Source organism: Rhinoderma darwinii, chromosome 8 (genome assembly GCF_050947455.1).
Source record: "Rhinoderma darwinii isolate aRhiDar2 chromosome 8, aRhiDar2.hap1, whole genome shotgun sequence".
NCBI classification, from domain to species: domain Eukaryota; kingdom Metazoa; phylum Chordata; class Amphibia; order Anura; family Rhinodermatidae; genus Rhinoderma; species Rhinoderma darwinii.
Genome location: NC_134694.1, coordinates 104,054,908 through 104,078,023, shown reverse-complemented (window position 1 = coordinate 104,078,023; position 23,116 = coordinate 104,054,908). Strand labels below are relative to the sequence as shown.

Genomic DNA, 23,116 nt, shown 5'->3' with positions numbered 1-23,116 from the left:
CGTGTCACTAAAACGTGCAGCTTGCAGCATTATCTTGCTGACAGGTTCCCTATGACGTATTCAAAATGGTAGCACCTAATGTATATTTGTAATACACACTGAAAATTCTGCCGTGGATATTAAAGGTAAAATTAATAGCAAGCAAAATGAAAAAAAAAAATGGATATTAAGCCACTAAAAAGTAATTGATCAAATAATTAAAAAAAATATTTTGTATTAATCCATTTCTTCCCTTCTGTCCAGATATTAATGAGTGTCTGGCTGAGTCTTCTTGTGGGCCCAATGGAAAATGTATCAACACTGATGGTTCTTTCCAATGTGAATGTGCCCCTGGATTCAGATTGAGCAGTGACAGGAAGCAGTGCACAGGTCAGAAGAACGCAAGTTATCTATGTGAAAATATTCTTCTTCTTTAAATCACAGTCTAAAGAACACCAATGACAGATCCAAATTATTTCTGCTGAAAAGTTAAAGGGGTTCTCCGGGCATTTTTATATATATTTTTTTAAACATATTTTTTATTGACAAAATAGAAAATACACAGTAGGATATTGAACCATAAGGTTCATCAGAGATGTTACAGAATAGGAATGTACAAAATGTATCAGGAACAGCAGCTAAAACAAAATTCCATAGCAGTACACATCAGCAAGTTTACAAAAATAAACCATTATATATTCAAATAATACATACATGTATATAAAGAAGAGTAAGGACATGCTGAGGTTTATTATAAAAAGAAAGAAAGAAAGAAAAAGCCAAACAAAAACAAACCTGAACAAAAACAAAACTCACCAGTTATAAATGAGATAAGAGAAAGACAGAGACACAGGCATGTACAATTAGGTATGAAGAGCGTCCATAAAGTCTCCGGGCATTTTTATTGATGGCCTATCATTAGGATAGGTCATTAATATTAGATCAGTTGGGGTCCAATTCCCGGCAACCTCGCTAATCAGCTGACTGAAGGGGCTGTGATGTTCTTCGCCACTGCTTTTTTATTGTTTACCAGGCACAGCGCCGTACGCATCTGTAGCGACTGTGCCAGGGAACTGCAATCACAGGCACAGCTGCTATGGAAGTGTACGGCGCTGTGCTTTTAAATCGGGAAAAGGCTGTGGTGACAAACACTGTGGCCCCATCAATCAGCTAATCAGTAGGGGTGCCGGGAGTAGGGCCATAAATAAAAAATGCCCGGAGAACTCCCTAAGGCATCATGTACACGACCGTAGTTTTGCAGCAGTATACTATCTGCAATTACGGATAGTATAAAACACATGCTAACCTATGGGCCAATGTACATGACTATGGTTTTCACGGTCCGTGCATTGCCCAGAGCCCGCACCGCCCAAAAAATAAAAATGTAACATTTTTACCAGAACATGCTGGGTAAGGAAAAAATTTGTTGGGTTCAAACTTTTATAAACTTGGCTCCACCTCTAGTTAAACAGTGGAACCTATGGCAAATTGCCCGCTATTATGGAATACCCCCCTCCCTAGCCAGCCTCAGTCAGAAGGCATCCTTTCGTTAATCCCTCTGGTGCCTGCATACAACCCATTGATTTAAATGGACCTTGTGTAATGCTGAATTTCCCCTGTGATGGCACTGCAGGAAAATTGGGCACTTACTGCCAGGTTTACCCACAAATTACAGGGGGGCACTTTGTAATCAGCTTATTGTCAAGGGACCCTTCTAACAAATATGGATTTTCCAGAGTGGAAAACCCCTTTAAATCAGCATTAATAAAAAATGCCCTGGATGTTATCTCCTCTAGGGCCAATGATTGTCTGAAACCAGAGCTGCTCACCTTTAGGCCTCTTGCTCTGCTATTACCTTCTTCCTGTTACCATTTTTTTTTTAATAGCCCTTGAAGAAATGTTCTTACTTTCCTACTTTCCAGATAACTATGATCTCCACCTGTCGGACATTTATGCCCTAACCTGTGGATATTCCATATTTATCTAAATACCCCTTTAAGCAGACCGACAAACTTACAGAAACAAATCTACTTTAACAATCAACAACTTCATCCCCTAAAATCTGTACATCCATAGTCCCCTAATAATCATGTCATGCTCTTCTCAACAATGCAAGTAATTTATATTTGTGCTTGTTCTTTACCTCCTCCGAATACCCCCTCCTATCTGTCCACACTCCCACCCAGTCCCCTATTCTTCCTTGTTAATTTCCTTCCCTTTGCCAATTTTAATACTTAAAGGGGTATTCCCAACTCAGAGAATATGCCATAAATGGTTTCTCTCCCCAGGGACCCGCAGCTATGTGACAATGGGAGTCCCCCAACTTCCGCACAACTCGAGCATGCTTGCTTGGCTGTTTCTGTACCTCCTATAGAACTGAATGGAGAAAGCCATGCACATGCATGGCCACCTCTTCATTAATTCTCTGCCTGGATGCGGGATGGGAGTCAGGGGACCCCCGTTCTCCTCATAGATGTGGGTCCCAGAGTTGGGACCCACACCGCACCTACCACACAATTATGGCATAGCCTGTGGATATGTCAAATATGTGAGTTGGGAATAACCATTTGAATAAAACTGAAGTTGGACATTTAAATGTTGGTTATGGTATAATTACTACATACTTTATCTATTGCAGACATTAATGAGTGTCTAGAAGGAGACTTTTGTTTTCCACGTGGCGAGTGCCAGAATACAGAAGGTTCCTATAGATGTGTGTGCGCGGAGGGCTATGTTACTACTCCCGATGGTACATCATGTGTTGGTAAGTTCAGAAATTTTGGCTATACATAAAAAAGGTAAAGCACTGCCCACCAAAGGTTAGGTATATGCAGTATATATAAGCACCAGTGTCCACCTACTAGTGACAGCCACACTCATAATATTGCCAGCCACCGTGCCATGCCTGATACAGCCTCAAGGGCTGACGCTGTCTGGGTGGGTGTCATAGCACTTGTTACGTTAGTCACATACATGGATGATAGGATTAAAAAAAAGGAAATTCCTGCTCATAATTTATGTAAAAATCCCTCTTCATTTTCTGGGACACAGAACTGTATAATACACACTGCAGCTGCTGAAGAACCTCTTCATGTCATTAAATCAGTGGTTGGCACTGGAGAATGAACCTCCTACAATCTGCAACAGACTGCTTCTACAAGAAGAGAAGAAGAGATAAGCAGCGCCTGTGTTGCTCCGCTCATCCCTATATAATCGTCAGGTTCTGACATCAGAATGTTATTTACAGACATGTCCATTGGAAATTTCCCTTGACATGTACTATAATACTATTAATGTTTAAACAGAGCGAGGGATTTAGGCAGATCATATTTGTGTTCCTTATCATCAATGTATTTTAATGTATTCTTAAAAGATAATGACGAATGCCAGACCAGCACCTTCTGCCAAGGAGGACGGTGCACCAACACAGTAGGATCCTTCCAGTGCCTATGCCCAACCGGTTTGAGAGCCACTCCGGACAATACCAATTGTATAGGTGAGATGGTCGATCCTGCCATTAGAATGAATTGGTTATCTAGTAAATGTCCTGTTACTTAACCATACTGTGAAATAATAAATATTTTATCCGCCAGATATTGATGAATGCCACGAGCGAGGAGCATCCGTATGTGGTACACAAACCTGTGAAAATACACTAGGGTCCTATAGGTGTATTGCATCCTGTGATAGTGGATATAGAGTGACAACCTCTGGTGACTGTGTGGGTAAGGATATATATGTCCATAATTTCTTCCTCATGTTCTGGTATAGTCATTTTTATGGATGCAAAGTTCGGACCTTCACGAGTGGTGCTGTAATCCTTAGCGGTCGATCAGAGAGAAATGATATGTTTGGTCGCTGCAGGTTGCTTGCTCTTGTACTGCTTGAGTCCTAGTATCACTTACTTGTCTTTGTGCACAGACACTCTACGTATATTTTCTATATATTTTTTACAGAATAAAACAGGTTGGGAGGGTTATTGTCTGCACACCTTCACTGCTATGAGTTATTCTAATTTTAAAATAAAGTATAGTATACTCAATGTCTTCTTCTCTCAATAGATATCAATGAGTGTGCTAATAACTCAACAATTTGTGGAGACAACGCAGTTTGCGAGAATCTTATTGGCTCCTACCGATGTACATGCAACTGGGGTCATGAGATGTCCAGCGAGGGTCAGCATTGTTTAGGTATGTTATTTCTATGTGGTTTTGAAGATTTGATTGCTTCAGCAAAACAATGAGGCTGACTACTCAAAAACATTTCAAATAGTCCATAAGGAGGTCTTCAGGTTGTCAGCTTAGGGGTCCTCCCATAACTCCCCCCACCTAGTTTCATCTCCTTCTTCCTCCATGACCTTCCTTTTCCACCTCGACTACTTATTCCTTACTCCCACATCTCCTTTTCCACCTTCTCTTTGTCAAAATGTTATATATATATATATATATATACTATTTAACTATATTTTAGACCTTTTAAGCTTTTGAATCTGTATTTTCTGGATACAGATTTATATAATGGGCTCAAGCACACCACAAATGTATACTGACCCTCTACAGGCCTGTATTATGGACCCATAGCCACACCATGTGCCACTATATATTGCCTCCATAAGGCACCGTATTCCAGCCCACAACCAATGCTTTTACCAAGGGCAGCATATTGAGGTGACAGATCTGCTTTAAATAGTTAAAGGGGTTTTCCAAAAATCATAATTTTCTGATCGCCGCGAGCCCCTACTGCCGGGACCCACACCCATTAAAGAATGGGGGGGCCCAAACTACTCACTCCTCCTCACTGCTCAATAGCAGTAAGGAGGATATTGAATGGAGCGACGGACGAGCATGTGTGCTGCCGCTTCATTTAAAGTTTACGGGAATGATGGAAACAGCCGAGTACAGTGCTCGGCTGTTTGGTTTATTCTCGTAGACATTGAATGGTGCTGCAGGCGCATGCTCGATCGCCGCTCCATTCAAGCCCCTCTTCACTGCGGTGGGTGTAGTGAGGAGGACCTGGGGGTTCTGATCAGTGGAGGTCCCAGCGATCAGAAAATGATCATCTATCCTGTAGATAGGTGATATTTTATAATTCTGGGAAAACCCCTTAAGGGACAAAATTATCTGAAATCTGTGAAAGAGACCAAGGGCTCCAAATGAGGTGTCATGAACATAGAACCAGAGGAAATGCTTTGTTTTTCGAAATTCCACGAAAAACTATTCTTACAACTTGACTCTGATAACTTGCTGCAGCGCCATTTTATCACACAACAAAAGCCATTGAAAAGGTCAAGTTAAACGTTCTTGCCAACTAAATTGTCGGGTCATGCATGCTTGTTTTTTCTTTTTGTAGATATAGATGAGTGTTTGGAATATGGAGATTCAATCTGTGGATCAATGCGATGTCAGAACACACCAGGATCATACAAATGTATAAGTGACTGTGAGCCCGGGTATCAGCTTTCTTCTTCTGGAGACTGTACTGGTGAGAAGACAATCTGTAAATCAATTTGCTAGGCAAAAATGGTGACGCACATAGTGGTGTGACTGCGGCTTTACCATCTTGCAATCAAAACCTAAAAAAGGAAGAAATGTTTCTTTAAGTCCTAATACCGGGTGTGTTCATGTGTCAGATATCAACGAATGTCTAAATAAGACTGTCTGCGGGGAGCATGCCTTGTGCCTCAATCTAGTTGGAGCCCACCAATGCCTGTGTGACCAGGGCTATGAGGGGCAGAGGGGCGATCAGCACTGTGTGGGTGAGTGCCTTCATTGTGGGCCGAACAAGAGGATACAGTCATAAAAATAAAGTATTATTTCCACTTTTTCTTATATTTCATATTTTACACTTTGACCCATCAGTAAATTCTGAGAAAGACGGGGAGAGCGCTACCCTCATGAATACAATGGACTCGACTATGAGTTCACTGTATTCCTTTAGCTTTATAAAGTATATTTTTTCTTCTCATAAGTCACAGGTCTTATGTAGACTGCAGCAGGTTTTCTTGAAGAGGTGTCTATTTCCTATTCCATGCATTATCCTACTATTTTAAACATCATTCCAATCTGTAAAGCAAAGAAGGATCCCCATAAGACTGGCTTCTTGCCTTTTTTTTCTGCCTAAGGTAAACAGCAAAATGCTGCCCCCTGCAGCCAGGGAAGGGTACCGCCTGAGACAAAGTTTTCACCTTGCCTCATATCCCTATAGAAACAGGACTCCACCTTTATGCTTCACATTCTAAATAATTTTATTATGTAGATATCAAATGTTAGGATGCAAGGCTTTTATATGGCCGTATTTGTGGTCCATGTCCCCCCTGTTTATTTTTTGGCAAAATGGGTTATATTGTCACCAACATTTTCTTCAACAGAGATTTTTTTTACAACCTCTTTATCTTTGAGTGCATTTATGAAAGGACCACTAAATTCCGCTCACGGTTAGGCTGGATTCACACGAGCATGTTCAGTCCGTAAAGGATGGAACATATTTCGGCCGCAAGTCCCGGACCGAACACAGTGCAGGGAGCCGGGCTCCTAGCATCATAGTTATGTACGACGCTAGGAGTCCCTGCCTCTCCGTGGAATTACTGTCCCGTACTGACAACATGATTTCAGTACGGGACAGTTGTCCCGCAGCGAGGCAGGGACCCCTAGCGTTGTACATAACTATGATGCTAGGAGCCCGGCTCCCTGCAGTGTTTTCGGTCCGGGACTTGCGGCCGAAATACGTTCCGTCCTTTATAGACCGAACTTGCTCGTGTGAATCCAGCCTTAAAGAGTGCACATCACATGAGGGTTTTTTATGAAAAAAGATCAATTACTTTTAGAGGTTTATCCTTCTGACAGAAAACAAGCTAAAATATAAATGGTGAGAAGAAAAATCTGAAGACTGATGCTCATTTTTGGCAGTTGTTCTGAACAGCCCCAACACTAAAAACAGTGTATAAACCCAGGGCTACACAGCAAATTTTGGTTGCGCGACAGTAGAGAAAAAAGTTGCGGGTAACTTGCGAACATCCTAAAAATTCCAACCAAGTTGAAATTCTTGCGATTATTGGTAAACCCCCCCCCATAGGATCAGGCATGAGACACCAAAAGTCACTGGGGAGCCATAGCCTGATGTAGATCGGGTTCTGCCTTGGAAACAGGTCTTTTTAGTATATACCTACAAGAAAGTGCAAAAGCTGAATAGATCCCAGAAAAAAACACTTCATATATCCTCCTGTTCTGAGGTCATTTTCACGCAGTGCCCAGACTTTGATTTTTCTTCTGCCCTTTATTGCTGTGCCCCCTTCATACAAATAACCAAAAACTACAATGAATCAAACTCATCTGGGTTCATTCAGTTTAGTGATAAAAAAATGTATGGGCAAAAATATAAAAAATAGTAAATGTAATAAAACAATAAATATACATATATATGCTTCTACCAATGACAGGCTTTGCTCCTTTTTGGTACAACCCAAATTTTCTTAATTTTTTTTACAGTAAACCGTTTTCAAGTATTTTTTAGGTCTCCGGGCGAGCAAATCCCATTGTCACATATAGTTTCGGAGCCTACTCTACAGTAATGTGTCTTTTCTCTTGCAATATTACATGCTGACTATGTTACAAGACGATGGTGTTTCCTCTCTTCCAGATGTCGATGAGTGCGTGACATTACAAGGAGTGTGTGGGACAGCACTATGTGAGAACGTGGAAGGATCCGTCCTCTGTATCTGCCCTAACAGCAATGAAGAGTTTGACCCTATGTTCGGAAAGTGTATAGTGACGTCCTCTATTGGTAAGAGACTCATGAGAGATCTAGTATATAAGACTGTACCTTATTGCTGACAAGAGCAGGTGGAATTGAGGAGGACAATTTTTTAATCTTGGAGAATGGATGAAGAATTTTTTTCATCTCTGTCTGACTTGTACGTATTAGTTTATGATATCCAGAAGTCAAATTACCATTATACACCTTGATTTCTTCTCTACTACAGTCCGCCCTGCATATCCAAGCAACACTGCCTTAACCAGGGTAGAATTTGTGCCTACCCCAGGCTTTAAGGAATGTTATTACAACCTTGAGGACCCCAATGTGTGTGAGAACGTGCTTTCCAGAAATGTCAGCCAGGTTGAATGTTGCTGTACAGTTGGTAAAGGATGGGGACAAGCCTGCCAGATCCAGAGATGTCCCAGCATGGAATCAGGTAACAAAGAACGTCTTCTAGGCCATTTGTCTTGAAGGGCTTCTTCATATTTAGGGAGTACACAGTTACTCATAAAATGTTCCTGAATGAGCGCAAGCTCCTGACTTGGAATACATCAGGATAATTTATCCTAATACCTCAATGCCCCTGCTGTCACTAATGCAGATTATCAGAATTGTGTAGATAGATAGATAGATAGATAGATAGATAGATAGATAGATAGATAGATAGATAGATAGATAGATAGATAGATAGATAGATAGATAGATATGAGATAGATAGATATGAGATAGATAGATATGAGATAGATAGATAGATAGATAGATAGATAGATAGATAGATAGATAGATAGATAGATAGATAGATAGATATGAGATAGATAGATAGATATGAGATAGATAGATAGATAGATAGATAGATAGATAGATAGATAGATAGATAGATAGATAGATAGATAGATAGATATGAGATAGATAGATAGATAGATAGATAGATAGATAGATAGATAGATAGATAGATTAGATATGAGATAGATAGATAGATAGATAGATTAGATATGAGATAGATAGATAGATAGATAGATAGATAGATAGATAGATAGATAGATATGAGATAGATAGATAGATAGATAGATATGAGATAGATAGATAGATAGATAGATAGATAGATAGATAGATAGATAGATAGATATGAGATAGATAGATAGATATGAGATAGATAGATAGATGATAGATAGATAGATAGATAGATAGATAGATAGATAGATAGATAGATAGATAGATATGAGATAGATAGATATGAGATAGATAGATAGATAGATAGATAGATAGATAGATAGATAGATAGATAGATAGATAGATAGATAGATATGAGATAGATAGATATGAGATAGATAGATAGATAGATAGATAGATAGATAGATAGATAGATAGATAGATAGATAGATAGATAGATAGATAGATAGATAGATTAGATATGAGATAGATAGATAGATAGATAGATAGATAGATAGATAGATAGATAGATAGATAGATAGATAGATAGATATGAGATAGATAGATAGATAGATAGATAGATAGATAGATAGATATGAGATAGATAGATAGATAGATAGATAGATAGATAGATAGATAGATAGATAGATAGATAGATAGATATGAGATAGATAGATAGATAGATATGAGATAGATAGATAGATAGATATGAGATAGATAGATAGATAGATATGAGATAGATAGATAGATAGATAGATAGATAGATAGATAGATAGATAGATAGATAGATAGATAGATAGATAGATAGATAGATATGAGATAGATAGATAGATAGATAGATAGATAGATAGATAGATAGATAGATAGATAGATAGATAGATAGATAGATAGATAGTTAGATAGATAGATAGATAGATAGATAGATGCTATTTAGGCAAAATTATTGGAGAAGTATTATGGCAGTTCTACTTATTATTTTTGGGCCATACTTGATTCTGTCCTGGTTTTTAATATTACTCCCATTGATGACAAAACTATTTTCTCACATTATCATTCTACTACCTGATAGTCAGTAAAACATACAATATCTTCTTTGCTATTTTTTTCAGCCGAATACCGAAGGCTGTGTCCTGAGGGAGTGGGCTACATCACATCAGGTCAAGGAACCAGAGGTTAGTGGTAGGCCTGGTACAATGCTATTTGGTGTATTGAACTGCGGCGTCAATTTAAGGGGGTCCTGTGGTGTTAATATTTAGTATTTATATTACTAACCTCCACATTTTACATTAATTTGTAACATCTTATTTGAAGTTAATCATAAATACAGAGATCAAAGGGGTTGTCCCTTTGCAGGGCTCCAGATGGCGAATAAAATAGTTGAAAATGCAACTACAAAATATAATTTGGCTCCTAAATTTTTAGACTTAGGAGCCAAATGCTAGGTGATTTTTAAGCCTGGAGCCCTGCTGCATAGACATAGGCCAACATTTATCACAAATGACGTCAGCCAATGAGACGGCTCAGCGTAATGCCAAAAAATACAACACATGATAGCTGAGCCCCCTGATTGGCTGCAGCGGTCACATGCTGCCTGCATGTAAACAATCACTGGGAGTGCCGTCGGAGCGTCAGCGATGCAATGCCGGAGGAAAAGATAGGCGAGTACTGCTTGTTTTGTTCATTCATGTGATTTGCAGCCATTAGTAAAACCTTTTAGGAACTCGGATAACCCCTTTCTGGCTGCCGGCAGCTGCCACTAGAGGGAGTAATGGTCTTACTGCAAACTGTGCTATTCTTGAGCTCAATTTATAACAATATGCAGTAAACTACAATGCTCACTCTAGCTGTAGTTACAGATACCTAGAGCACATTGGTTTCTGTAAACAGTTCGGTCAGTCTTTCCACAGTCTACTGTAATTGCTGCTGCCGGTCAGTCTATAATCTAGTGTAAATGCTGCCGCCGGTCAGTTTACAGTCTAGTGCAGTTTCCCAACCTTTCGAGGCACCCCTGGAAAAAAAATGTCCTCAGGACACCCCAACCAAAAGTTGTTTAGCGAAAATGGCTAAAAACAAGCACTACGCTCTTAGGGTATGTTCACACAGTGTTTTTTGTAAGGCAGAAAAAATCTGCCTCAAAATTCCTTCAGGTATTTTGAGGCAGATTTTGAATTGACAGCGTTGTTTGACCTTTTTTGATTTTTTTTTAAGCTATTGAAGCTGATGCAAAAGGCGCAGGCAAAATAGCACTCCAAACGGGCGCTACAGGTATTTTCTGCCTCCTAGTCATTTCAATTGGAGGTCAGAGTTGGAAACCACTTGAAGACCATCAGCCCCCCACTCACAGTAAAATAACCATCAGCCCCCCACTCACAGTAAAATAACCATCAGCCCCCCACTCACAGTAAAATAACCATCAGCCCCCCACTCACAGTAAAATGACCATCAGCCCCCCTCTCACAGTAAAATAACAATCAGCCCCCCCCCCCACTCACAGTAAAATGACCATCAGCCCCCCACTCACAGATGCCCCCTGTAGGTAGTGCCACACAGCCCCCTGTAGATAGTGCCACACAGCCCCCTGTAGATAGTGCCACACAGCCCTCTTGTAGGTAGTGCCACACATCCCCCTTGTAGGTAGTGCCACACAGCCACCTTGTAGGTAGTGCCACACTGCCCCCTTGTAGGTAGTGCCACACTGCCCCCTTGTAGGTAGTGCCACACTGCCCCCTTGTAGGTAGTGCCACACACGCCCCCATAGGTAGTGCCACACACGCCCCCGTAGGTTGTGCCACACACGCCCAGTTGTAGGTAACACCCCCCACCTTCCTGTAGATAGCGCCACTGTAGCTCCCTCCTGAAGTAGCGGAATCCCCCTGTGGCCGGGGATTCCGCTCCTGGACAGGGCGCTTGATGTCTTTGTCCATATATGGACAGTGACATCAGGGGCAACTCCTGAAGCGGAATCCCCCCCCCCCCACAGCGTTGCCGACGCTGTAACCGGGGATTCCACACCAGAAGAAGCCCCTGACGTCGCTGTCCATTTATGGACAGCGACGTCAGAGGCTTCTCCTGGAGCCGAATCACCGGCTTCCGCGCCGGCAACGCTGTGGATGAGGATTTCGCTTCAGGAGTTACCCCTGATGTCACTGTCCATATATGGACAGAGACATCAAGTGCTTCTCCCAGAAGCGGAATCCCCGGCCACAGGGGCATTCCGCTCCTTCAGGGAGCTACAGTGGCGCTATGTACAGGAAGGGGGGGCCATCTACAGAGGTGGGGGGTGCTATGTACAAGGGAGCTGCAAAAAATCTCCTCCTGCTCCTCACATGCACTTCGTGCTGTGAGGAGGAGGAGAGAAAGCACGGCCGTGGCAGTGGTTTAGAGGAGTGTCGCGCACCCCTGGAGGGTTCTCACGGCACCCCAGGGTGCCACGGCACCCCAATTGGGAACCACTGGTCTAGTGTAAATGTTGTCACTGATTAATTCATAGTCTAGTGTAAATGTTGCCACCTGTAAGTCCACAGGCTAGTGTAAATGCTGCCGCCTGTCAGTCCACAGTCTAGTGTAAATGCTCCGCAGTCTAGTGTAAATGCTGCCCCCGGTTAGTCCACAGTGTAGTGTAAACACTGCCCTCGGTCAGTCCACAATGTAATGTAAATGCTGCCTCCGGTCACTCCAAAGTCTAATGTAAACGCTGCGGCTAGTTAGTCTTCAGTCTAGTATAAACAATGGCACTGGTCATTCCACAGTCTAGTGTAAACGCTTCCCCCAGTCAGTCCACAGTCTAGTATAAACGCTGCCTCCGGTCAATCTACAGATACTGCGGCCAGGTAGTCTACAGTCTAGTATAAACGCTGACAATGGTCAGTTCACAGTCTAGTGTAAATGCTGCCTCCGGTCAGTCCACAGTCTAGTGTAGATGCTGCCACCGGTCAGTTCACAGTCTAGTGTGGATGCTGCCTCCGGTCAGTCCAAAGTCTAGTGTAAACGCTGCGGCTACTTAGTCTACAGCCTAGTATAAACGCTGGCACTGGTCAGTCCACAGCCTAATGTAAACACTGCGGCTAGTTAGTCTACAGTCTAGGATAAATGCTGCCTCTGGTCAGTCCACAGTCTAGTTTAAACGCTGTGGCTAGTTAGTCTACAGTCTAGTATAAAGGCTGGCACTGGTCAGTTCACAGTCTAGTGTAAATGCTGCCTCCAGTCAGTCCACAGTCTAGTGTAGATGCTGCCGCCGGTTAGTCCACAGTCTAGTGTAAATGCTGCTGCCGGTCAGTCCACAGTCTAGTGTAAATGCTGCCTCCGGTCAGTCCACAGTCTAGTGTGAACGCTGCCTCCGATCAGTCCACAGTCTAATATAAGCGCTGCAGTCGGTCAGTCTACAATCTATTATAAACTCTGCCACCGATCAGTCTACAGTCTAGTGAGGATGCTGCCGCCGGATAGTCCACAGTCTTGTGTAAATGCTGGTGACAAAAAATAATAATTTGACTCCTGACTGTTTAAACTTAGGAGCCTCAGTTGCAGGAGGCTATAATGATGCTAGTACTTATATAATTTTATTAGGCTGCTACATATATTTTACCATGTTTTTATATTTAAGATGTGGATGAATGCAAGCTCTTTGGGCCAGAACTGTGCAAAGGAGGTGTATGTCTTAACAAGGATCCGCTGTTTGCCTGCTACTGTTCTAATGGCTACTACTATGATGTCCACCACATGGAGTGTGTAGGTAAGGGTCCTGAAACATAATTGTAAATATCTACTAAACATTTATTGGGCACCTTCAATTTCACATGGACCTTAAATCCTATAAAGGGAAAACCCAAAATGTATATATTCTTTTTATCAGCATGTAATGAAAAATTCCAATTCCCCCTCATTGCCCTACAGAACGATCAGGTTCCGGAAACTACTGCCCTGCTCTATTATTTGCCTGATCTCAAACATAAAGGTATCGACTCCGATAAGAGAAGTATAAGTATATTATGGGGTTACTGTTTATATACTTCCCTAATATATAAAGATAGTTTCAACTTGAATCTAAACTTATATAATGATAGATATACAAATTTAGTGCAATATTGGCGTAACCAAACCCTCTCTCTTTCTCCTTTGTATAGCTGCCTGGTCAAAACTAGGACATAAGGGGGCGCCATTTAATGTTAACTGCTCATAATCAGGCAGTGGCATAACTTGAAGCTCCTAGGCCTCAATGCAAAATCTGTAATGGGGCACCCCACCTACTATGTGCCATTTATAATACTTGTGTCTGCCTATGTGGCAAAGGGGCTTTTGAGCCCCATCATGCACCAGGGCCCAGGTGCAACTGCAACCTCTGCACCCCCTATAGCTACAGCCATGTATATAACTTACCATATTCCTAAAATACCATTATATCTGTTAGTAACTAAGAATCCTGCATAACTCTAAAACTCTAAAACGCGTAAGCTATTTCTGCTAGCGCTAGGAATAATTGTGCACTTAAATAGTCTACTGAGCTGCAATACCAGATGCAGCCTATGCAAATGAGTGGCACTGTTTCTGGGGAGTGGAAACAGACCCTTTTTTTCTAATCTTGGACACCCTCCTTTTTAGTTGCGAAGGAACTTCCTCCGCAAGATGGACATAGATGTAATGACAAGTATTATAGTATTTTTTTTCACCTACAGATAATGATGAATGTCAAGAGGACGATGTATGTGAGGGTGGAGAATGTATAAATACAGTTGGATCCTATTTCTGCACATGCAATCCCCCGCTAGTGCTTGATACATCGCTGAGGAGATGCGTCACCAACACAAGCCAGGCTATAGGTCAGTGGACTGTGAAAAAAAATGGGACTGTTGTATTATATGCCATTTGCCTCACAGATCGTAAGCTTATTTAATAGATCCCTCTCCTACTCCTGGGCCTTGGTTCTGTATATCTATGTTGCTGCTTCATAAAGGATATACATTTATTTAATTGTAATTGCACTTTTTCACTCTCAGACAATACTATAGCCTTGTGCTGGAGAACAGTTGGAGCAGATCTGGTGTGTAAGCGCCTTCTACTGGAGAGGCAGACAACATACACAGAATGCTGCTGTCTGTATGGGGAAGCCTGGGGCATGAATTGTGCTCTTTGCCCAGCCAGAGACTCAGGTAAGAGTGAGAATACAAGAAATATAGACAATGGTGAAGAATTCCTATATGAGGTTGTACAATATAAGGCCCCCTGCACACGGCCGTACCCGTAATCACGGTCCGCAGTTATGGGCACGGCCGGCCGCTGGCGGCCGCGGACAGTCGTCTGCATTTTCAGCCTGTGCTCCCATAACAAAGTATAGGTCTGATAGGACATGTCCTATCTTTTGCAGAGGCTTTTTACGGCCCGGACATCTTCCCACAAATATACAGGAAGGTGTACGTGGTCAATAGAAATTAATGGGTCCGTAATTGCGGACCGTAGTTACGGACCACAATTACGGACGAATTCTATGGTCGTGTGCATGGGGCCTCAGAAAATATTCTAGCTATCCAAAATTAGGGGGAGGGGAAAAATCTTCATTAAAGGCTGTCCACCGACGGATATCTATCACCTATCCACAGGATAGGATGTTTCCGTCAGCCCCATAAACATTGAATGGAGCGTCAGGGCACATGTGTGACTACCGCTCCCTTCAAAATCCTTCTCAATGTGGTTGTGCAGTGAGAAGGAGGGGGCTCAGGACTAGTGATCGGTGTGGGTCCCAGCAGTAGCCCCCCCCCCCCCAGCGGTCAGACATTTATGACCTCTGCCGTGAATAGGAGTTAAATGTCCTTTGTGGGACAACCCTTTAAAGCGGTTGTCTGAGAATAGAAAAATAGGGTGTGCTTTTCTTTTCCCAGAAACAGCTCCACTCTTGCCCATGGGTTATGTCTGGTATTGCAGGTCAGCTTCATCCAATTGAATGGGCTGAGCTGCAATACCATGTGCTACACATAGACAAAGGTGGCACTGTTTCTAAAAAAAAAAAGCAAACCTTATTTTTCTGATCTCCGACAACCTTTTTAAACGTTAGGAGTTACCCATATACATGTCAATAATATGTATGGGCCGTTTCATAGAAGAATTACAGCTTATGTAGCCCTGAGTAATATCATATATTCATTAAAGAACATTTAATTCTGCTCCGGTGAAAAATCTCTGCTCTCAGTGCTAGCAATGAAATAGATTCCTACATTTTCTAGATCTGTTGATGCAGTTCAATAGGTTCCCATATAAACTATTTATCAGTATAGTATAATATAACCCGGCTTTTCTAAGATTTATTTATTATTTTCAGATGATTTTGAAACTCTCTGCAGTGGCTTGAGATCTCCAGGATATGGAAATCCAGCACCTCCTTCTCTGGATCCTTATGAATATGGATCAGAATATGGTCCAGGTTATGGCGTCCCATATGGAGCTGATTCTTTTGCTAACCCCGCTCCTGGAATAGTGAGACCTGGATATGAAGCCTACCCTGCACCTCCTGGAGTGGGGTTTGGATCTCGTCTACAGCCACCCTATGGTCCGCGAGACTCTGTGTACAGCCTCCCTCCTTTTGAGTCCCCAGACTTTGAGTCTGATATTTCATATCCAGATACAGGTTTAGATGAGCCAAGACCACCCTTCCGAAGAGCAGAAACGTATGATCCCAGACTGCGACCGTCTCCACCACGTACCAGACCTAGAAGCCCTAGCTCTGCTGGGGATGGATTAGAGGATGGACGTAGGACACCGTCATGGAGGCCTGGAGGATTTGATGCAGATGGCCTCCCTAGTTGGAGAGCTGGACTGAGAGAAGCATATGATGGTAAAACAAAGCAATTTCACACGTGCTTAATGAGGTTCTATGTATGCAATGCTTTTAGACGTGCTTTACATTAACAACATTTTGTTTCCCGCAGACCGATATGAGCAATTTGAAGGGCTTCAAGCTGAAGAGTGTGGGATCCTCAATGGTTGTGAAAATGGTCGCTGTATTAGAGTCCCAGAGGGTTATACCTGTGACTGTTATGATGGTTACAGGTTGGACATGACAAGAATGGCATGCATTGGTAAGATAAAGACCAGTGTTTAAGGGTTAAGTTGAACCCAGTGGTTCCCTGGCAGAAAGATCCACGGGGAATGGTGTGTTGATCTTCAGCTCATTCAAAGATGTTTGCAATGGGGTGGACATTTTGAAAATTTTAGCCATTAAGATGACTCGTAGCTGGCAGAGATTTGACTCTCTGGCGCACAGACGGGACAGAGATGCGCCTACTTTCATAAGTGCATCTTACTCCAGAGATCTGGCATATGAAATGACAGTCTTAATAACTTCCCCCACATAATGTTTAAAAAAAAAAAAAACTCTCAAAAACATACATAACATATACTTATTATATATCCCATGCTCGCCTTGACATGTAAATGTATTGCTACCAAATATTTACCTAAAAATGATGTCTAGAAATAGAATAACAGAACAACTTGGAGTTCTAAGAAACTGTTCCAGAATTGTTGTGGTCCTCTTTAACCACTTAACGCAGAATCACGTGCATGTACGTCATCTGCGGCAGTTAGTTGCCACAGAAACCCCTACATGCACCAGCTTCTGATTGCGCCTGACAGCCGGGCTACCTCTGCAACGGCCGTGATCGGACCCCTTAAATGCTGCGGCCAATGGCTCTTTGAATGGGACAACACAAAAACAAATTATTTAAAAGGGTTTTTTGTTAAAAAGATACTATAGATATTTGGTATCGCCGTAATCATACCGACTTCGAGAAAAAAATGGCAATGGCTGTTTTTTTTTCTATTCCCCTCCCAAAAAAAGTTGATTGATAAATGATATGTATCCCAAAATGGTGCCATTGAAAAATACAACTCATCTTGCAAGAAACTAGTCCTCATACAGCTATGTCAAAGGAATAAATTAAAAAAAGGTTATGGCTCTAGAAATGCGCCGATGATAAAACGAAAAAGAATGCTTGGTCCTTAAAGGGAATGTGTTGCCAGAAAAACATGTTTTTTTTTTAAAAATTAAACATTTAGTGTGTGGGTGATTAAACATTGTTCAAATTTTTTTTATTTTTTTCGCGAGTCAGGAAATATTATAAATTTTTTCTAATTTATAATACTACCCATTTTTGGTCACTAGATGGAGCTAGTTCCCAAAATTGCAGCATTGCAACATTGGGTTAAAAGCCCTCGCTCTAGTGAGCTCTCAGCATCCCCCCCTCCTTTATCCTGGCTAGTGCCGGGATAAACGAGGGGTTTGAAAGGTTTAACCTCCTACACTGTGTGTCGCCATTTTTTGAGGTAACCCACAGTGTAGTAGGTTTACATACAGTAGTAAACACACACAAACACTAACATACATTGAAATCTCTTACCTGCTCCTGCCGCCGCGGCTCCCTCCGGCCCGTCCGCTCCGTTTGCTGCCGCTGTTCCATGTGCACAAGTCCGGAAGCCGCGACCGGAAGTAGTAATATTACTGTCCGGCCGCGACTTCCGGTCCACAGGAAAATGGCGCCGGACGGCGCCAATTTCGAATAGGACTGTGTGGGAGCGGCGCATGCGCAGTTCCCACACAGACGCCGTACACGGCAGTCAATGGGACGGGAGCCGTTCACAGTCCCTATGGGACTGTGAACGCCGTATTCCATGTCTGTGTGTGTCGTTAATCGACACACACAGAAATGGAACAAAAAATGGCAGCCCCCATAGGGAAGAAAAAGTGTAAAAATAAGAAACAGTAAAACACAAACACACAAATGAATATAAACGTTTTTATTAAAGCACTAACATCTTTAACATATAAAAAATTTATTTGTGATGACACTGTTCCTTTAAGGCCAAAATAGGCCTGGTTGTTGAGGGGTTAAGGCCAAAATGGACTTGGGGTGCTTCCACCTACCAGCTGATTTGAGAGAGACGGAAGCCCTGTCTGGTTTAAGAATCTCATCAACTGAACAGCATGTCAGGAGTGATCCCAGTGATTAAACCCTATAAGGGTATGTTCACACGGAAACTCAAAAACGTCTGAAAATACGGAGCTCCTGATTTTCAGACGTTTTTGAAGCCACTCGCGTTTTTCGCTGCGTTTTTTACGGCCGTTTTTTTAGCTGTTTTCTGTAGAGTCTATGAAAAACGGCTCCAAAAATGTCCCAAGAAGTGACCAGCACTTCTTTTTTGCGGCCGTTTTTTTTTTACGCGGCCGTTTTTCAAAACATCCACGTAAAAAAACGGAGCCGTTCTGCTTTCAAACTTTTGGCCGTTTTTCGGCCGTTTACGGCCCGAAAAACGACCAAAAATAGGCCGTGGGAACATACCCTAATAAGTATTTGGGCAATGCAATTGTTCTGTTGTATGGACATTAGAGTTGGTAAGTCTCTGGACGTGCACATTTTGATTTAAAGTCTCAGAATAATTGCTCAGATAACAAGAAGGAGTAATTCTTGAATTTGGAATGAAAACCATCTTGAGATTCAATGATTCTATATCTTGACGTCCTCTCTTTACGTTTTTCTCTAGATATAAACGAATGCGATGAGGCTGAGGATCTCTCTCTGCTCTGCCTGAATGGGCAGTGCCGTAACACTGAGGGATCCTATGAGTGTATCTGTCCCCGTGGCTTCGTCCGGTCTCGACAACACAACTACTGTGTCCCCTCCCAGGAATAAATTTCACACTGTCCGTTCCTTGGAGAACCAAAGACTTCCTGTGATGGCTAGTCTATGTCCACATTGTTGCATGTGGAATGGGGGGGCCTTGCGTGAAAGACAGGAGGGAAATATTTATTTTTCTGTATATATTGCCAAATGTTTAATGGTCTCTTTAGCGCAGTAATTTTTGGGCAAACCCTGAGAGTTTTGTATGTTAAAAACCGTCATCTGTGTATTATTTGATTTCGGGCCGATGAGGCACATGTGGCATTTGCTAATTTCTTAAAGGACATCGGCAACGGAAGCAATGACTTTTTAATGTCTTCTATTCAGTAGTTAGAAAGCATATATATATAATGATGCATGGATGGAAGAAGGGCTCAGAAATGCCACAATCCATGTAGTATATTCAGGAAGGATGGAGACGTTTCTTCCACACGTTGACCTGTAGGTCTTCAAGGTTGAAGTACAAGGTCTGAGAAAATTTCTCCTTAGCTGAAGTGTAAAATAATTTACTGTACTGTCACATAAATGGTTTCGCCATAGCAAAGGGGGATTAAGAAGCCAGGCGTAAGCAATGTTATTGGGTTTGTATGCCATAACAGAAATACATAAATGGATGAGATAATAAAAAAAGAATACAAAAACACCCAAAAAACACTCTCTAAGTAGTGATTGCTTTCACTTCATCCAATATGCAGCCTCAGGGGTCCTTTGTCCTAGGGATCAGTATGTGTCTCCAGTAATAGCTGCTAACACAAACCATACATTCAGACCCACTGGATTAACCAGGCACTTCATATTGTGGGTCTTCACATATTTCTAGGTCTCAGCCTCCCAGCGGAGGCTATAAAATCTAAATTTTTTTAGGAATGAGACACAGATTTTATTTTCTACACAAATGCGAATTGTGACTTTTATACACTTTTATAGTCGTTGTTAAAAAAAAACATAAAATGAAATAAACTATATATGTGTATATAATAAGAACTATTATGTCTGATTTATTTCAAGGATCTATAAAACACAGGACTTTAGCAACAATCATTCCAATCTGGGGTCGGATGTGACCACCCAACCGCTCCCGCAAACATGGAAACAAGCTAAAAAATAAACACAAAATACAGTAAACAGTGTGGTAAGGATGCCCACTAATTCTAATAAATAAGAATATTCATTGGGTTGCAAGAATCAAAGAAAAAAAATGTCTGAGGACCAATATTTGATGAAAACAAAATAGTTATTAAAATGTGACAAGCGATAAATGTTGGAAAATCAGGTCCATGTATCGGGAGTTATTGTTCACCTGACAATTGTTAAAGGGGTTGTCCAGTCATACGTCGGGTGAACAATAGCTTCTAGTACATGGATCCAGGCCCGATGTCAGATCAGACGTGACTGGGCGCTACAGTTGTTGAGGTGTCACGGCTATGGGGTATGTGGAACCACTAGGCCACTCCGCCGTAGCGGAGTAGCAGTTGGCCAAACAAAAGTCAACAACAGTCTAGGACAAGAATATCTGGATAGATGATTTGGCAAACACTCAGTGTGGCAGACAATAGGCGTAGCAGATACTATACTGAAAGGTTAGGGGGGGTCTGAGCATCTGACTGACTGCTCTAAAGGGGGGGCAGAATCCCCCCCTATAGAGCCCTCTGCAGTAAGTCAGACAGTCAGACGCTCAGACCCTCCCCCACCCACACTAATCCTTCCATTATAGTGATGTGAGGGCTCTATGGGGTGGATTATTTCAGCCCCATAGAGCCCTTTGCTGTCGGTAAAATGCCCAGACCCCCCCTTGCAGTATACTCACGGGTCCCGGTCCCAGCAAGGCAGGAACTTACCTCGAGCTTCTCGTCGCTCGACCGCTCCTCCTGCAGACTTGCTCCTCTCTGGCGGCACGTGCCGAACGTCTGTAACACTCCTCCTCCTCTCTGACGCTGTACACAGCACATGCCGCCAGAGAGGAGGAGGAGTGTTACAGACGTTCGGCACGTCTGCTATGTGCGTCAGCATGGCCCCTCACCCGGTCCTGTCCGTCCCGGGCTGAAAATGCCACCCCCCGTTTTTAGGTAGGTGGTGCCGCCTGAGGCTGTCGGCTCACCTGGCCTCATGGCAGGTGCGGCACTGTGTGCGGCTCAAGCTGCTGGATCGGGATATGGCGAATGACGTCACTTCTGCTGGACCTTAAAGGGGAACCACTCAAGTGTTGCAATGCTTGTTTATCAGCCGTGGTCGTGAGTTTCTTGGCATCTTTTTGTGTTGTTCCCTATGTTTTCCTGTATTTGACCTGGATTTCGTCTTGACTTTGCATGATCCGACTTATCTGTGTATCGATCTCTGACCTGACCATGACTTTGCCTCCTGATACTGATTACTAGACCTGACGTTGCCTGTCTGTTACTGACCCAGATCTGATTTGACTACTAAACGGTTTACACCTACCATCTGCAGCCCGACTGTCCGTAGGGGACTACCATAGGGACCGCAACCTGGGAATATTATTGGCAAAGCCCATACCTCCCTGTGGGGGTTACAGGTGAAGAAAGGGGGATTCCTTAGACTCCACACCCCAAGTAAGCCTTCACCACTGCAATAATGGTCTCAGTCATTCATTGTTCCTGCTTGCTGACAAATTTAACTCTTATGATAAGTCTGCTTGGTGCCACTGAAGTCTGCTCCCTCTACGCTGTGCTACTCTGATTCACTGTTCTCAAGCCTTCATCCAGGTACGGTCTTGGGCTATCAGTCTAAGGGTATGTTCACACGCAAACTCAAAAACTTCTGAAAATACGGAGCTGTTTTCAAGGGAAAACAGCTCCTGATTTTCAGACGTTTTTTAAAGCCACACACTATTTTGACGTTTATGTTTTCTATAGAGTCAATGAAAAACGGCTCCAAAAAGTCCCAAGAAGTGACCAGCACTTGCTTTTCAAAACGGCCGCGTAAAAAAAGGCCCGTCAGAACAGAACGCCGTTTTTCCAATTGAAATCAATGGGCAGATGTTTGGAGGCGTTCTGCTTCCGATTTTTCGGCTGTTTTTCGAGCATTTACGGCCCGAAAAATAGCCGAAAATAGGCTGTGTGAACATGCCCTAATACGGAGCATTACACACGCAGGCATTCTGTCCTGGAAGCATCGACGGGTGAATAAGGTGCCTCAGGGAGGTACCATATGGCAGCACACAGAGTAACCGTCTATAATATTGGTTCATAATAAGAAAACGTAGACACTCCTTGTGCACGGACTCCTCTAATGAGTGCCATCCCAATGCCAGACTCTAGTCTAATTCTTAGGGTATGTTCACACGGCAGCGTCCGTAACGGCTGAAATTACGAGGCTGTTTTCAGGAGCAAACAGCACCGTAATTTCAGCCGTAATTGCATCCTTTACGGACGTAAATGGAACTGGTTTTCCATAGAGTCAATGGAAAACAGCTCCATTTACATCTGAAGAAGTGACAGGCACTTCTTTGACGCGGTCGTCTTTTTTACGCCCCGTCTTTTGACAGCGGCGCGTAAAAAAAAAGACCGTCTGAACAGAACATCGTAAGACCCATTCAAAAGAATGGGCAGATGTTTGCCGACGCCAACGAGCCGCATTTTCGTACGTAATTCGGGGGTTAAAACGCCCGAATTACGTCCGTAAATAGGCCGTGTGAACATACCCTTATCGGATTGAAAAATTGCTGCATGTAAATACTTGTAGAAGAATAGATCACCATCATAATCGTGAGATTGTAGGTTAATACCGTACTCATAGCATGAAAACCCAGCTTTAGAAATTGGGTTCAGATA

At 42.5% G+C, this 23,116-nt stretch overlaps 1 protein-coding gene across 1 annotated transcript in view; it reads left to right on the top strand.

Moving 5' to 3' along the window:
- LTBP4 (latent transforming growth factor beta binding protein 4) overlaps positions 1–20,309 on the top strand; it is a 108,783-nt gene extending 88,474 nt beyond the window's left edge. Inside the window, exons 18-32 of the mRNA XM_075836085.1 lie at positions 244–369; positions 2,618–2,743; positions 3,353–3,475; positions 3,573–3,704; positions 4,041–4,169; positions 5,329–5,460; positions 7,615–7,758; positions 7,958–8,167; positions 9,771–9,833; positions 13,265–13,393; positions 14,334–14,477; positions 14,655–14,807; positions 15,971–16,483; positions 16,578–16,727; positions 19,189–20,309. Coding sequence (XP_075692200.1) covers positions 244–369; positions 2,618–2,743; positions 3,353–3,475; positions 3,573–3,704; positions 4,041–4,169; positions 5,329–5,460; positions 7,615–7,758; positions 7,958–8,167; positions 9,771–9,833; positions 13,265–13,393; positions 14,334–14,477; positions 14,655–14,807; positions 15,971–16,483; positions 16,578–16,727; positions 19,189–19,337 — 2,423 coding nt within the window. The 3' untranslated portion in view covers positions 19,338–20,309. The remainder of the gene's footprint in view (positions 1–243; positions 370–2,617; positions 2,744–3,352; positions 3,476–3,572; positions 3,705–4,040; positions 4,170–5,328; positions 5,461–7,614; positions 7,759–7,957; positions 8,168–9,770; positions 9,834–13,264; positions 13,394–14,333; positions 14,478–14,654; positions 14,808–15,970; positions 16,484–16,577; positions 16,728–19,188) is intronic.
- The last annotated feature ends 2,807 nt before the right edge of the window (positions 20,310–23,116 follow it).